The sequence below is a fragment of the Vipera berus genome (assembly GCF_964194415.1).
Source record: "Vipera berus genome assembly, chromosome: 3".
NCBI lineage: Eukaryota > Metazoa > Chordata > Lepidosauria > Squamata > Viperidae > Vipera > Vipera berus.
Genome location: NC_138204.1, coordinates 107,009,297 through 107,025,206, shown reverse-complemented (window position 1 = coordinate 107,025,206; position 15,910 = coordinate 107,009,297). Strand labels below are relative to the sequence as shown.

Below are 15,910 nucleotides of genomic sequence, written 5' to 3'. Positions count from 1 at the left end.
AGTGAACTGGTGACATCATGGCCCTGCCTGTGTGTGTGCAGCGGCAGAGGAGAGCACATGCTTGAAGGTGGCTGCGTGCACACACCCCCTTTGCCCATGCTTGCCGCTTGACCCACCGTGGCTGGGTGTGTCATGTGGCTGGCAGGTTTGCGCGGCGCTGCCAGGGCGGTGAGCAGGCAAGGGGGGGCTTCTCCCTCTGGGGGTGGGGGAGAAAGATGCATTCTCCAACCGGCTCTTCCCCTTCTCTGGGCTGGGCTGCAATCTCGCCCACTGTTTCTGCATCTCCTCCTTCCTCCTTCCTCCCCCCTTGCAGAAAAAAAGGAGAAGGCAGGCAGTGGGGCTGGGGGTTTCCCCATCCCAGATGCTCTGAGAAGGGTTTTCCCTTGCTTGCCCACAGCCCCACCCTGGATTGCTGGCATCCTCCGCCCGAGAAATCCCTGTCTTTGCAAGAGAGGCAGAAGTTGATTGCCCTTTTAGCAGGAAATCTTGCATGGGAATTGCAGTAGGGGATTTCCCCCCCACACACACACACACTTTCCCTGGCTTGTCCCACATCTGGGGTTTCCTTCCTTTTGAGGAGATCTGCAAGATTTCCTGCTTGCAAAAGGGCGATCACTTCTGCTTTTCTTGCAAAGACAGGGATTTCTCCAGCGGAACAAAGCCGAGAGGCAAAGAACATGGAAGTATGGTAGGAAGGCATTCCTTAGCTTCAGTAACTGTGCCTGAAGTCGAACACTTCCCACTTCCATTCCCAGCAGAGAAAAGCAGCCAGCTGCCTCTCCACCTTCTCGCGAGGGGCGGGACTCTGGCCACTGTCAGTGTGGCCTGCAGGAGGCTGCGGGTATCCCAGCGGTGCCTCTGCAGGCCGGCACCAACCTCCTTGTTCTGGGCAACCCTCTTGCCACTTTTGGAGGGAGAAGACGCTCATGCCTGGCTCTATGTGAAGCCTGATCTCTGACTGTAAGCACAACTGGAAAAAGAGGGGCCCGTGTGTTGGGTTCAGATGCGAGAGCGCAGGGCTGTTTGGGCTACCGGTGCTTTGTTAGCAACTTTGGCTGAAGGACAGGGTGCGCGGGGTGCTCAGAAGCCAGGCTCAGTGTGTGCAGCTACAGCTGAGCTATGCTCAGAAGCCACCCACGTGGGGCGCTCAGAAGGCGCTCTGAAGCCCTGCGCGGGATGCTCGGAAGGTGCTTGGAAGCCCCAAGTGGGGGGCTCGGAAGGTGCTTGGAAGCCCCAAGCAGGGGGCTTGGAAGGCGCTCAGAAGCCCTGCGTGGGGGGCTCGGAAGGCACTTGGAAACCCTGTGTGGGGTGCTTGGAAGGCACTCAGAAGCCCCGTGCAAGCTGCTCGGAATCTGTCCCACACGGGGGGCTCGTAAGGCCCTCAGAATCTGTCCCGCTTGCACGTGCAATCAGACTCTGTGCTGCTGCCACTGCTGACACCCACAATCTGCCCGGCCTCCCCTTCGCCTGCTTTGCGCAGCTCCTGGGCCACCCACACCCGTTAACCCTCCTGCCATCATGCAGGGTAAGGTTGGCGCCTCTGCCCCCGTCCAGATGCCCTCGCCTCCCCCAAGCATTTTTTTTATTAAGCTGCTTTCAGCTGCATTCCATTTCTCCGTTTGCTTCTCAGCCTTCGCCACGTGTTTGTGGGACTATCGGTAAAAAAGAAAAAAAAGTTCCATGAGACTTTCTAACTTCTTGCGAGATGTCATGAAACTTTTTTTTTGTCCCACAAATGCGTGGCAAAGGCTGAGAAGTGAATGGAGAAACAGAATGCAGCTGAAAGCAGGTTAGTAAAAACACTTTTTTAAACATTTTTTTTACATTTTTTTACAGCGCTGTTCAACCTGTCCTACGCATATCACCAGCCAGGTACTCGCATACCGCTAGTGGTACGCATACCACCGGTTGAAAAGCCCTCTTCTAAACTAATAGGATGTTGGAAATTATGGATATAAAACAGTTGGTTTGTTGGTGACAAATGATAGCTCATCTCTCTCTCTCCCTCCCTATCTCCACCTGCCATCAGTTCTTATATGTGAGCAGCCCATTTCCATTTCAGTTCTTTCACTCTCTTGATGATATTGTATACTTCGTTTGTTCTCTAATCCATGTGCAGGTCTTTCTATCTTGTCTTGTAATGCTGAGCATGTATTTTTCCATGTATCTATGACCAAGGCAGTCACAGAATGGATCCCACTTGATAAAAAGCGTCCACGAAAGAGACCTAAAACAAAATGGATCGATGACATCTGTAAATATTGTGGGCCAATTGGCAAAAAAAAGCTCAGGATCATATTGGTTGGAAACTATCCTGCAGTGAATAAACAATGGCTGAAATGATGATGATGATGATGATGATATATATCTAGAAAAAAGGAATCATGTTCTGAAAAAAATTAAATGTATACCCATAGAAATTACAGGTAATAGAAACAAACTGTTGTATTATCTACTGTTCTTATAACCAAGGTTTAATCACATTAAATAATTGTAATTCAAGTTCTGTCAGTCTTCTGCAAGAAGACTGAAATTGCCAGGATTCTAGTATAAACACAACTTTTAGACAAAAGCATGATGTAAGAATCTTCAGTTTGAGCATGAAGTGTGCAACATCACAGTAGCAATTTCTATTGTAAAATAGGACCATGGAAACTTGGGAATAAACAGAAGCTTTAGGCACAGTCTCTCAAAAACTCCAAATATTTTCTTATCACTTTCATTGTAATTTTAAAACCCCCAAATATTTGACGGAATACTCTTGTTATGTAATTTTTAATTAAATGGAAATGAAATCTAATTTAGATTTTTATCTATGTTATGTATGTGTCCTGTTTCTTGTGGTGTTTTGGACCAAACAGACCTGTTTGGGAACCAAAACTGTTTCTAATTTTGAGGAATAACCCTGGAAAACCAGCAAACCACTTGCATAATGTATCTAATCTAAGTCTCATCCTCCAGTTAAAGGCAAGGTTATCATCTTCACCATGCCAGCTATCTGGAAATGCAACAAATGCAGCTGAAGGGATCAGAATATAAACTTTTATGCATAACCCAGCTATTGGTCATTCTTTCCTGCTTGCTTTCTGTACCTCGCCTTGATGTACTTAAAATTGTGCTGACCAAGGAGAAAAAGTTTAGCTGTAACTTTAAAAGTACTGCTCAAGGAGAAAAAGCCCCGAGGCTGTATCCCAGCAACTGTGTATTCGGAGCATACTGCTGTAACAAACTGTGCTTAACTTGATAAGACATGTGTATTCGGAGGAAAAAGAAATCTTTAGCTGCGCAAGAACTCTTAGCGTGAGAAAGTACATTAGCTATAAAAGGGAAAAACTTTTTGATTAGTGTGTGTGTGCCTTTTCTCCTCTGTCTCGCTGTGTTGGGAACACAGCACCTGGCTTTGCCTTTGATCAAAGAATAAAGCTGTTTCTTTTGCAGTAGCCTTGTGTTCTGTCTCTTTGGGATTTATTTGGATTCTGAGCTGAAAAACCTTACACAACTAAAGGAAAACTGACTTCAACTGGTGGCTTTAGACCATGGTGGTGCAGTGGTTAGAATGGAGTATTGCAGGCTATTTCTGCCAACTGCCAGCAGTTCGATCCTGACTGGCTCAAGGTTGACTCAGCCTTCCATCCTTCCAAGGCTGGTAAAATGAGGATCCAGATTGTTGAGGGCGATTTGCTGACTCTGTAAACTGGGGCTGTAAAGCACTATGAAGTGATATGTAAGTCTAAATGCTATTGCTGTTTTGAGGTGCGGGGTGGGTGAGGAAAGGGAATGGAAAAAAAAGAAAGTAATAGTCATTTCCCCAGCCGCCCTGAGTCTTCGGAGAAGGGCGGGATATAAATGGAATTAAAATAAAAAAAATAAAATTATCTCCAAGATCATCTGGGCTTGATTCTCCTTAGGCTTATCCAGGCTTTGGAGAGACAAAGGAACTATTGGCAAAGCAAGAAGCTATATTCAGATATTTCTTCAGATTTTAAAAAGAAAATATATTTATCAAGTTCAACATCACTTGTGAAGTTAGAGGCATTATTTTCACTTGCATACAGATGTTATTGGAGCCCAGACACAGTATAAAGAATTAAATCCCAGGTACACTGATCAAAATTGGAAAGGTGGTAATCCTGCTTAAAAGCCAGGTGCTGCCTCTGACACATCAATGTAGTGTTTCATGTGAGGTATAAAGCTTATATTTACCCTAATTATTAATTTATTATAGCCGTGTTCAACATGCTTTTGCAACAACATGCTACAGAAAGTGTGAAAACTGGCCAATTCATACATCACCTTAAGAGTTGGTTAGATGTGTGAATTGCAAATCCTGAAAAATATGTTTACTTCTCTGAGTAAAGTACATTACTTGATAAAGTACAGAAGGATCAATTGAAATATTAGATTGTCAAAAGATTTAAAAAATAATACAGTCTCCCTCTGTACAAGGGACAGGGGTTGTTCCTCTGTCCTGGTCCTATTAGATCTCTCAGCGGCTTTCGATACCATCGACCATGGTATCCTGCTGCGGCGTCTCAGGGGGTTGGGAGTGGGAGGCACCGTTTTACGGTGGTTCTCCTCCTACCTCCAGGGCCGCTCGCAGTCGGTGTTGACAGGAGGGCAGAGATCCGCCCCGAGGCCTCTCATTTGTGGAGTCCCTCAGGGGTCGGTTCTCTCGCCTCTCCTGTTCAACATCTATATGAAGCCGCTGGGCGAGATCATTCGTAGCTTCGGGGTGGGGTATCATCAGTACGCTGATGATACCCAACTTTTTCTTTCCACCCCGAACCAACCCAGTGATGCCCTCGCCGTGATGTCCCGGTGCCTGGAGGCGGTTCAGGTCTGGATGGGGAGAAACAGGCTTCGTCTCAATCCCACAGCCTGAGTGGCTGTGCATATCGGCGTCTCGGGCTAACCAGGTTATTCCACCTCTAACGATGGGGGGTGAGGTGTTACCCCCCGTTGATAGGGCTCGCAACTTGGGCGTCCTCCTGGATTCACGACTCAATTTTGAAGATCACATAGGAGCCGTGACCAGGGGGACTTTTGCACAGGTTCGCCTGGTGCACCAGTTGCGGCCCTATCTGGACCGAGACGCCCTACGCACAGTTACTCATGCGCTTGTGACCTCCTGTTTGGACTACTGTAACGCTCTCTACATGGGGCTGCCCTTGAAGACCACTCGGAGGCTTCAACTGGTGCAGAATGCGGCCGCGCGAGTTGTAATGGAGGTCTCCCGATACTCCCATGTAACACCTCTACTCCGCGAGCTGCATTGGCTTCCGGTTGCCCTCCGGGTGAAATTCAAGGTGCTGGTTATCACCTATAAAGCCCTACATGGCCTGGGTCCGGGGTATTTGAGGGAACACCTGCTGCCGGCATCAAATGCCCTTCGCCCAGTGCGCTCCCACAGGGAGGGTCTGCTCAGGGTCCCACCGGTAAGAGATTGCCGGCGGGTGACACCCAGGGATAGGGCCTTCTCAGTGGGGGCGCCTGCCCTCTGGAACCAGCTGCCAGTGGAGCTGAGGACTGCCCCCGACCTCCGATCATTCCGCCGGGGCCTGAAGACCTGGCTCTTTGAGCTCTCGGGCCCAGGCTGAGGAGAAATTTATTTTAATTGGGGTTTTTAATTGTACAGGGTTGGTTTAATCTTTTTTAAATTGGTTTTTTAACTTTTGTATGGTTGATTTTTAACTCCCTGTAAACCGCCCTGAGTCCTCAGGGAAAGGGCAGTATATAAATGCAATAAATAATAATAATAAATAATATTTCTTGGCATGGCCCAATGAAGCAAATCATTTTTTCTTTTTCTTTGTTCCCATGTTTTTTTTTAACCTCACCAATTCAGAAAGGAGGCAACTTTTAGCCATCCTTAGCAATGCTGGTATAAAGTCCATTGCCCTTCTCCACAACAATATGCTAACATCATCCAGGACAGAGTCGATACAAGTTCTTTTAGGCTTCATCAGCCATTATCTTGAAGCTAAATCAGATAATCACATCAGGCAGATGTGCTGTTGTAATGTTAGGAAGCGTGGGTCTACCCCCTCCTCTCATGTTACTAGCCAGCATCCATTCTAGTCATCTTTTTTTTAACAACCTAAAGAGATTGCTGAATAAATAGGAATCTCTCAACTTTTCTCCAGTTTGAAAGCTAAAAGACTAAATTTGTATGTGGAATGTATTTCCTAAATTACTTTCATAGCTTCTGTTCTGCACTATATTCATTATCTCAAAATTAGGTGTTTGTATTTACAATCTGTATATTTGTTCTTATGCAATAGGTTGCCACTATAATAGGCAAATGTGATATTCACTAGGATTTTGTAAATACCTAGCAAACAGCCACACCAATAAGTACCAAATCTCTTTTGAAGAAATGCACAATGTGAGAGATTAATATTTTATTTGGAAACATGCAGTTGAGAAAAGTTAACCACATTACATTGCGTTTTGTAGTTTCTTTTACTCAAGTTGATTATTCAAATGAAATATCTACATATAAAGAATGTTAAATGATACCTGGAATATTCTGTGCATAGGAAAATCATCTACATATGAAATTAGAGTTTATCTGATTTTTAAAAGTCAAGAAGAAACCTTTCTAAAATATTATTTCCTATTAAATACACAAATCTTCAAAAAGAGAAAAAAAGAATTTGCTTATTTTAAGACTACAATCCTAAATATATTCTCTTAAGGCTCAATTGCAAGCAATTGGACATGTTACTAAATAAAAATAATTCAGATTCAACTAAAAGTAAATATTTAGATCCCTTATTTGAGGAAACAAGTATAAGTGCAATATTCAATTTTTGAATGAAAATGGTAGATTTGCATTAATTTTACTTCTCTTTATGAAATCTAATAGAACTGTGCATGCTTTGAAAGTAATGCAGAAAAGATATTGTGGTAGATAATGGAGCATATGTACAGCATTGCTTTAAAAATATTTTTTCACTCTCCTATGGAAGCCTGAAAAATAATTGACTGCTTGAAAGAGCTGTTATGCCTGTGCATGCTCCATTACACTTGTACCAAATCATTTTTTAAATATACACAGCCCTAGAATCCAACACATCTTTCTTAAGATCTAACGTTATATTCAATAAGCAAAGACCTGCTTCCACATCAAATAGTACAGAATGGAAGTTAGGAAACAGATTATGAAAGCATACTGTGAGAATAAGAACACAATGTAGATTATTATTTTCAGTATCAATGCCAAGTTTCTTATAACATCATAAAGCCGCTCTACTTCTGAAATGATATTAACCACTGCTTTAAGTCATATAAATTTACTCATTAAAACAGTTCCATCTTTTTTAGGCTCACCAATGCCTGAACAACAATTGGCAGCACCAATCACCACCAGGTCCCAAGCTAAAACGAAGCCGAAGGTGGATAACCAAACTGGAATAGAATTCTGAAATCTTTGGAAAGTGATGAATGGTTCCATAAAAATAGACATGTGTGCACAATTAAAGATGGACTACCCTGGGTGGGAGAGAAGTTATACATACCTGCCACCCAGAGGATCAATTTCATGCAACTGTGCCATGATACAAAATCAGCAGGACATTTCAGGTTTGTAAAACCTTAAAGGTAAAGGTAAAGGTTCCCCCACACATGCGTGCTAGTCATTTCCAACTCTAGGGGACGGTGCTCATCTCCGTTTCAATGCCGAAGAGCCAGTGCTTGTCTGAGGACGTCTCCGTGGTCATGTGGCCGGCATGACTAGACGCCAAAGGCGCACGGAACGCTGTTACCTTCCCACCATAGTGGTCCCTATTTTTCTACTTGCATTTTTATGTGCTTTCGAACTGCTAGGTTGGCAGAAGCTGGGACAAGTAACAGGCGCTCACTCTGTTACGTGGCACTCGGGATTCGACCCGCCAAACTGCCGACCTTCTGATCAACAAGCTCAGCATCCTAACCCACTGAGCCACCACATCCAAACTCATAGGTGAGCCTTTAAAAAGATGCAGCTGCTTTAATGAGTCAACTTACATGACTCTTAAAGCAGTGGTGTCTTTTTCAGATTTTCAGAAATCTGAAAGAAGATATGAAAGTTTTAAGTGGAAGCAGAGAGGAACTGTATTTCTACTCTCACAAGCTCTGAAGTATTTCTTCCAAACTGTGTTTTGGCATGCGTGGTTAATACAGATATAGAATCTATATCTATATAGAATCTTCACATGTTGTTAGGCAGTACAAACATTTTGGACAATAACTCCTATAATGTCTGATTATTCATGGTAATTGTTGTACAAAATGCTTGCATTTACTAGGGTCCTTATCCTAATGCTTTGATTAAATGTTTATTTCCAACTTAGGAATATATTCCATCTAAGGATCCTTTTTAAAAATAAACATCAAAAAGGACTTGAATATCTAGATGTGAGTATATGTTTCCTATTCAAGCACAAATACTAAAACACTGGAATAACTGTCACTATATACAGGGCTTTTTTTGTCATAGAACGCTCAGAACGGAGTTCCGGCACCTTTTTTGGATGGAACCTTGTAGGGTAGGTAAGGCGGGTTGTATGACATGTGTGAGTTCCGGCACCTTTTTCTTTTACAAAAAAAGCACTGACTATATATATTGTATTGCAAAGAAACAGGACATAACTGGTTTCGTGTAGAGATAACAATTCAGCTAGAATATTTTGCTGCATAGTATCTTTTACCGGTATTTTTTTTAACTTATACTGTGAGAATTAAAAAGACAATACAGTACCTGAGAGGGTGTCTGTAGGGACAGTTGCTTACTTAAAAATAGCAAGTGCAATCAGCCAATGAAAAACTTGTCCTGTTTTCATATGTGTTGCATGCACTGCACACATGTAGAAAAGGGCAGGGTTTTGATTGCCTGGTTGTCCCTCTTCCACATTTTGAAGCAGTGACTGTTACTATGAATGTTCCTGATGCTTGACAGACATTATTTCTGAAGCAACAATAATAGCTGGAATTAAATATTTAAAATCTCAAATTAATTCACATTGTAATATAATTATGACTAAGATTAGCAACTAAAGACTTTAGGGATAAATCTGCCCTCTTTGCCTCTTTGTCAAATAATGACAAAGTGCTGGCTGTCACAAGTGTAGAACTAATTGGTGACTTATTGTTTCTATTATTTTGCTAATCTGCCATCATTGAGTTCCCCCCCCAGTGAAATTCTATTGTTGTACAGATTAAATCCTAAGTATGGGCTATAGAATGCTAAACTCATAATTGTCAAAGCATGCTATCAACTATTCCAACATGTTAAAAAAGAGATCTGTAATTATGAGGCAATGCAAATTTATTTAATGTCTTCTTTTTTATTTCATGCACTGAAATGAAATAGTAGAATGATGGCTTATCATCAAAATAATTTGACAGCCTATGCATTTAAAAGGTATTTATACAGTTCAGAGTTCAAAGGATTATAATCTAAAAATATTTTAGTTCTGGGGGTTGTGAATAGCAGTTAAAAAAACAGGATGATGAAAGATGAGCAATTAGTTAGTAAATTAAAATTTTCAAGCAGCCAAAAGTATAGCCGCCATTCTCTGCTCTTCCTGCCTAAAATAAGTGCCAAATTGTGCCAGTGGCAATTTATTGTTTTGTGGCTAATAATATTTGTAGCTGCTCTGGAATCTGCTAATGCATCTAATTACAAACTTTTAAAATTGTTTTACAATACATGATTAGTTATTCAGATTGACTACATTTGCAGCACTTGCTTTTACCATAGTAAACAAATTAACCTATCTGCCCTTGCTATCAGTTTTAAACTACTTTGTGGCCTTCTGCTAGCAGTTCGACCAAGACTTACTGCAATGGATTTTCATTTCTCCTATTCTAGGACAGGAGATCAGAAAAAAAAATCATTCTAATCAGGCTAACAAAAGTTAGCCTTAGAAGTTAACCTTAGCCCTTAGAAGGCTCTTTTGAAGTTGAGAGTCAGAGGAGCAGAGTTATAAATGCCCTGTCCTACTCTGGAAGAATCGCTGAATATATGAAGCCCTTTTGTTTGTTACTATAAACATTTGTCATTCCCTTTGAAAAAAGCAGGTAAATGAGTGCTCCACAGAATGGTATAGAAAAAAAGGATAGAAAAATCAGTTCCAATTATTCTGGTAAATTTTAAATATAGCAACCATAACAATGATAAAGAAAAGGAATTAGCTCTCTCCATTCTCAAAGTATCTGCCAAAGCTTTTAAGTACAAAAACAACAATCTACCTATGAAAATTTAAAACACTATGTACAATTGTGTTCCATAAGATTCCAGTAAGGAAATGTTTACTATTGCTTCTGTTGATGATTTGCTTTTCTTTTTTCTTTACTATATGTCACACAATGTTTTTTTCTCTCTTGAAACACCTGATTTTAGCACTTCCTTCCAAATTCTACTGAGAGTCACTGAAATCTCATCCACAAATAGACGGTTCATTGTCAATAGGGGCAATCAATATTTCCATTGAATTGTGTTTTCAAAACGTAGGAAAAACTAAACATTCTGTCAAGTTACAACTAGCAGTTTGTAAAATTCTTCACCACTTGAGTGATGATTCTTTCATGATTCACTTCTAAATGAGTAAGTGACATGAAGCAGCAATTGGCAGAAGAGTATTATTTAAACAATGCAGATTTTCAGAAAGCCATATGTTCAAATTAAAAGATGGCTCTCAAGTAGGCTGTCAATTTGAATAAATCTCTCCATTCTAGTTTTAAGGAGAGTAATCATAATTTGGGCTCAGACTTTAAATTTAGAAAATTCTATTTTGTAAGTGATGAATCAGAATAGTCGCCCTCATTATTTTCCTCAACTTTCTTCACTTTAAATATCTGCCGCATCCGTGTCCAGTGAGGACTCACCTGCTTGTTCAAAATCACCCCCTTGATCAAAAGTGACATTTTCAGAGTCCATGCTCACCACATTGCTAGCCTCAGTTTCTACTACTTCTAAGGAAACTAGCAGAGAGGGTGACTTGGTGCTTAAAGATTCTGTATTCAACATGCTTTCTTGAGTTTCAACAGAACAGCTCAAGGATGATATCTCCGTTTCCCTCAGGACAGATTGCAGAAGGGACAATTCTGCTTCTTGAGAATCTGCTTTAATACATTGTCTCATTTGGAAGTCATCTTCTTTTGGAAATGAATGGAGAGAAGAAAGTCTTTCTCTTATCTGGTCAGGTTGTTCACCTTCAGCCTGATCTATTTGTGTCTTCTGTTCTTCAGACACAACATTGTCAGATGAAGGGCCTATTTTATTCTGGTCAGATTGTCTGCTTTCAGGAGATGGCTCTGTTTGAGACTGGTCATAGATACCATCATTCTTTTCATTTGAATGTGCTATGTTTGGCTCTCTGTTCAACTCTTCCCTTGAGATATTACTGGGACTCTGTTCTTCAGACTTCTCAGAAGCATCCTGATGAATTATGGTGCTTGTTTCCCCAGGTCTACTTACAATATTTGTATCATCTGCTTTTACAGTGGGAAGAGAGGGCTTCTGCAGATCACCTGTCTGATAGTCCTCTTTACTCTTTTCTTCTGCTTTTTCCTTTGAGCTTGACATTCCACACTCTTGTAAATCTTGTTCTTTGTTCACAGACTGTTCATATTCTTTCAGTTCAACAGTCAAGGTCAACAAATTTCTAATTTCATTCACACCATTGCGAACTGGATGCTCTTCCACTTCTGCTGTTCCTTTGTTTTGTTTTATTGTGATTTCACTGCCATTTGTGATTGGAAAGGCTCCCTCTACAATGGTAAGTATTTTTGGACAAGATTCACTGCCACTGAGATCTGAAATTATTGTCCCCTCTTCTTTTGTCTCATCACATTCTTCTTCTTGATGGAGTTTCTCTGTTAAGAAAACCTCATTACTTCCAAGGCCAGCTTCTGATTTGTCCATCAAATTGGGGCCTGGCACTCTAGCTGGGCTAGCCTGTGCTGATTCTACAGGAGTTTTTAGATCACTCAAACTGGATACACTTTCAGAAGGCAGGTTTATTTCCTCATAAAGGTTATGTTTCTTCAGATGGACTGCTTCTTTTATGACTAAGCAGGAGATGGACACAAACAAACAGAGAAAAGATATTCAGTCATAGAATAAGAGCACAGAAACATGCTGAGAACAAGGCAATACTATCATGGAAGAACTAGATGAAGGAAAGTGTCTCTTCTCAAATCATCCATAAAGTTTTTCTTCTTTAATCAATAAAGCACTTCCTCAATCCTGTACTCCCAGATGTATTAGTCTTCACCTCTGACAATGCCCAGTGAACCAGGTATAGATAATATATTTTGATTTTTCAACCCTGTTTTAAAACTATTGGCTAATTGGAAGAATCCAAAGGTTGCTGAATGAAAAAGATCAAGGTAAAACTGCCATCTCCTTGAATCAATCAGCCCATTTTTATACTTGCCAAGACAGATTAATATGTATCTCACAAGAAGCAAAGTTACCTTTCAGGGATTCATCAAGCAATATCTGAAACAGAATCTCTTCATAGACATTTTCAACTTGAATCACACTGTTATATTCAGCAAAGATGTACTGTTCATACTCCTGAAGCATCTACAGAACAAGATATGATTTAAAGTAATAATGGCTAAATAGAAAATAATACATTTGCGGAAAAGACAATACAGTCTAATTCAAGTGAGGTTTATTAGAATATCTGAGAGTGAAGGTGTCTTAATCTATCTCTGCAACAAGATGAATTTCATTGGGAACAGACACAAGTAAGCACAGTGGGTTCCTCAGACACTGGAAATAGGATGTGGTTTGCAAAAATATTATGAGTACAAAATATTTGCACATTCTTCCTTTATTAGGAAAACAGATAGAATTCTTAATTCCTTTGCTAATCACTCTTTGTAGCTATCAATTTTCTAAATTGATAAAAAAATATCTAAATTGATAAAAAAAGAAAATGCAGCCTTTTGCAAATTGCTCTTCTTTTTCCTTCTCAAGCTCTGAGAACCCATTGCAAGAAGATGCCACAAATACTATGTACATGTTTATGTCTTTCCATCTGTTTTAAAATATCTCACTCCTATGTATATCTGTTTCTTAACAGAATATTCATAAGAACTGCATAAATTAGTTTTTCAAGTAAACATGACACATGCATTATACACAGGATTACATAAGTTCTTCTAATTCATTTTTGTAGATATAATATGCAAGGGGTCCTTTGTAACATCTTATCATTTTGCCCAAAATAACTCTTAATTATCTTTTAATATTTCAGAAAAATACAGATCCTCTCTAAAGTCCCCTTCAATCCTTATATTTTATGATTTGTTCTAACATAAGGAAATAACCATATCCTGCACCCAATGTATTCTTTTGGCTTTCAAAGAAAGAAAAGACTAACTTTTACAACAACCTTGGAGTTTTAGGAAGAGAGGTAGGTTTAAGAAAAACTTGTCATATGTAATCTAGATCAGTGAAAATCAACAGGATATCATTCCATTTCCACAGACTTCAAAACTAAAGAACCATTGTCTGCTGACATTATTAGCATTTTAGTTTTGATTTGTGAATCTTATTCTCCTTTTGAGTCATATATGTCAGTATATTAACCTACCGGTTTACAAGTTGAAGCCAATGTCCGCTGCAGTGTGGGCAGAGTGATCTGGACCAAGATTTCCTGAAATATCCTCTTCCGGATAGTACTGCTGTCGTAATCATATTGCTATCAATTTTATGTAAAAAGAAGAATCAGGTATGAGATTTTGGAAAGCCAAACACCTACTTCTCATCTTCATCCCCCGGCTAACATTTGTTGTTGTTGTTAGTTGTGAAGTCGTGTCCAACCCATCACGACCCCATGGACAACGTTCCTCCAGGCCTTCCTGTCCTCTACCATCTTCTGGAGTCCATTTAAGCTCATGACTACTGCTTCAGTGACTCCATCTAGCCACCTCATTCTCTGTCGTCCCCTTCTTCTATTGCCCTCAATACATTACAGTGGTATCATCTGCATATCTTAGGTTGTTGATATTTCTCCCGGCAATCTTAATTCCAAGTTTTGATTCATCTAGCCCTGCCTTTCTCATGATGCATATAAGTTAAATAGGCAGGGCGACAGTATACAGCCTTGCCAGACTACTTTTCCAATTTTGAACCAATCAGTGGTTCCGTGTCCCATATATATAGGGACGCGGTGGCTCAGTGGGTTAGGATGCTGAGCTTGGATCAGAAGGTTGGCAGTTTGGCGGGTCGAATCCCGAGTGCTGTGTAGCAGAATGACCGCCTGTTACTCGTCCCAGCTTCTGCCAACCTAGCAGTTCAAAAGCACATAAAAATGCAAGTAGAAAATAGGGACCACTACGGTGGGAAGGTAACAGCGTTCCGTGCGCCTTTGGCATCTAGTCATGCCGGCCACATGACCATGGAGACATCCTCGAACAAGCGCTGGCTCTTCGGCTTTGAAATGGAGATGAGCACCAGCCCCTAGAGTTGGAAACAACTAGCACGCATGTATGTGCGGGGGAACCTTTACATATATATATATATATATATATATATATATATATATATATATATATATATATATATATATATATATATATATATATATATATATATATATATGTATATATATTATCAAGGAAGTTTTCAACAGAGTAAAAACAGTACTGTAATTTGAAAATAAGAAGCATAAAGAAAAATAAGAAGTAAAGAAAGAAAAAGGAAGGAAAAGGTTATAAAGATCTTAAGAAAATAGGAAGCCACTTCACTGTAGCAAACTTGGAATAAGTCTTGTCGATGTTATCTGGGAGGAGTTCGACCCTGTGACTCCTGAAGACGTGGACAGGATCATGGGGAAGCTGAGCTCCACCATGTGTTTATTGGACCCGTGTCCCTCCTGGCTGGTTTATGCGGCCCGGGATGGGACACGAGGCTGGCTCCAGGCAGTGATAACTGCTTCTTTGAGTGAGGGTAGTTTTCCCGCCACCTTGAAGGAGGTGGTGGTGAGACCCCTCGTCAAGAAGCCTGCCTTGGACCCAGCAATATTAAACAACTTTTGTCTGGTCTTCAACCTTCGCTTTCTTGCGAAGGTTGTTGAGAGCGTGGTGGTGCATCAGCTCCCTTTGTTCTTGGAGGAAGCTGATTATCTGGACCCGTACCAATCGGGTTTCAGGCCCGGGTACAGCACGGAGACGGCATTGGTCGCGCTGGTGAATGATCTCTGGCGGGCTCGGGACAGGGGTTGTTCCTCTGTCCTAGTCCTATTAGACCTCTCAGCGGCTTTCGATACCATCGACCATGGTATCCTGCTGCGGCGTCTCAGGGGGTTGGGAGTGGGAGGCACAGTTTTTCAGTGGTTCTCTTCCTACCTTCTGGGACGTTCACAGTCGGTGTTGGCAGGGGGGCAGAGGTTGACCTTGAGGCCTCTCATTTGTGAAGTTCCCCAGGGATCAGTCCTCTCGCCTCTCCTGTTCAACATCTATATGAAGCCTCTGGGTGAGATCATTCGTGGTTTTGGAGTTGGGTATCATCAGTACGCTGATGATACCCAGCTTTTCATTTCTACCCCAAACCACCCCAGTGATGCCCTCGACGTGATGTCCCGTTGCCTGGAGGCGGTCCAGGTCTGGATGGGGAGGAACAGGCTTCGGCTCAACCCTGACAAGACTGAGTGGCTGTTCATGCCGGCATCCCGGGAAATTCAGATTATTCCATCTCTTGCTATGGGGGGTGAGCTATTGCCCCCCATAGATAGGGCGCGCAACTTGGGGGTCCTCCTAGACTCACAGCTCTCTCTAGAAGATCATATAGGAGCTGTGACTAGGGGGGCCTTTGCCCAGGTTCGCCTGGTGCGCCTATCTGAACTGGGATGCCTTGCGTACAGTCACTCATGCGCTCGTGACCTCTCGTTTGGACTACTGTAATGCTCTC

General features: G+C 41.5%; 1 protein-coding gene and 2 long non-coding RNA genes across 4 annotated transcripts in view; 2 read left to right on the top strand and 1 right to left on the bottom strand.

Annotated features, from left to right (window-relative positions):
- The window catches only part of LOC308664801, a 118,044-nt gene that overhangs the window by 4,154 nt on the left and 97,980 nt on the right, over nucleotides 1-15,910 (top strand). The window contains exon 3 of one of the 2 annotated variants that reach the window (XR_014025745.1): nucleotides 7,327-7,821. The exons of the other annotated variant lie outside the window; for it this stretch is intronic. This is a non-coding gene — a long non-coding RNA (uncharacterized lncRNA). Of the gene's footprint in view, nucleotides 1-7,326; nucleotides 7,822-15,910 lie in introns of those variants that run through there. 2 annotated transcript variants of the gene reach the window in all.
- On the top strand, nucleotides 1,921-3,440 carry LOC308664863. Its single transcript, XR_014025768.1, has 2 exons — nucleotides 1,921-2,426; nucleotides 2,962-3,440. It is a non-coding gene; the product is annotated as an uncharacterized lncRNA (long non-coding RNA).
- NIBAN1 (niban apoptosis regulator 1) overlaps nucleotides 8,505-15,910 on the bottom strand; it is a 153,279-nt gene continuing 145,873 nt past the window's right edge. The window contains exons 12-14 of the mRNA XM_081322307.1: nucleotides 13,593-13,700; nucleotides 12,463-12,574; nucleotides 8,505-12,054 (exon numbers count right to left, since the gene is read on the bottom strand). Coding sequence (XP_081178433.1) covers nucleotides 10,832-12,054; nucleotides 12,463-12,574; nucleotides 13,593-13,700 — 1,443 coding nt within the window. The 3' untranslated portion in view covers nucleotides 8,505-10,831. The remainder of the gene's footprint in view (nucleotides 12,055-12,462; nucleotides 12,575-13,592; nucleotides 13,701-15,910) is intronic.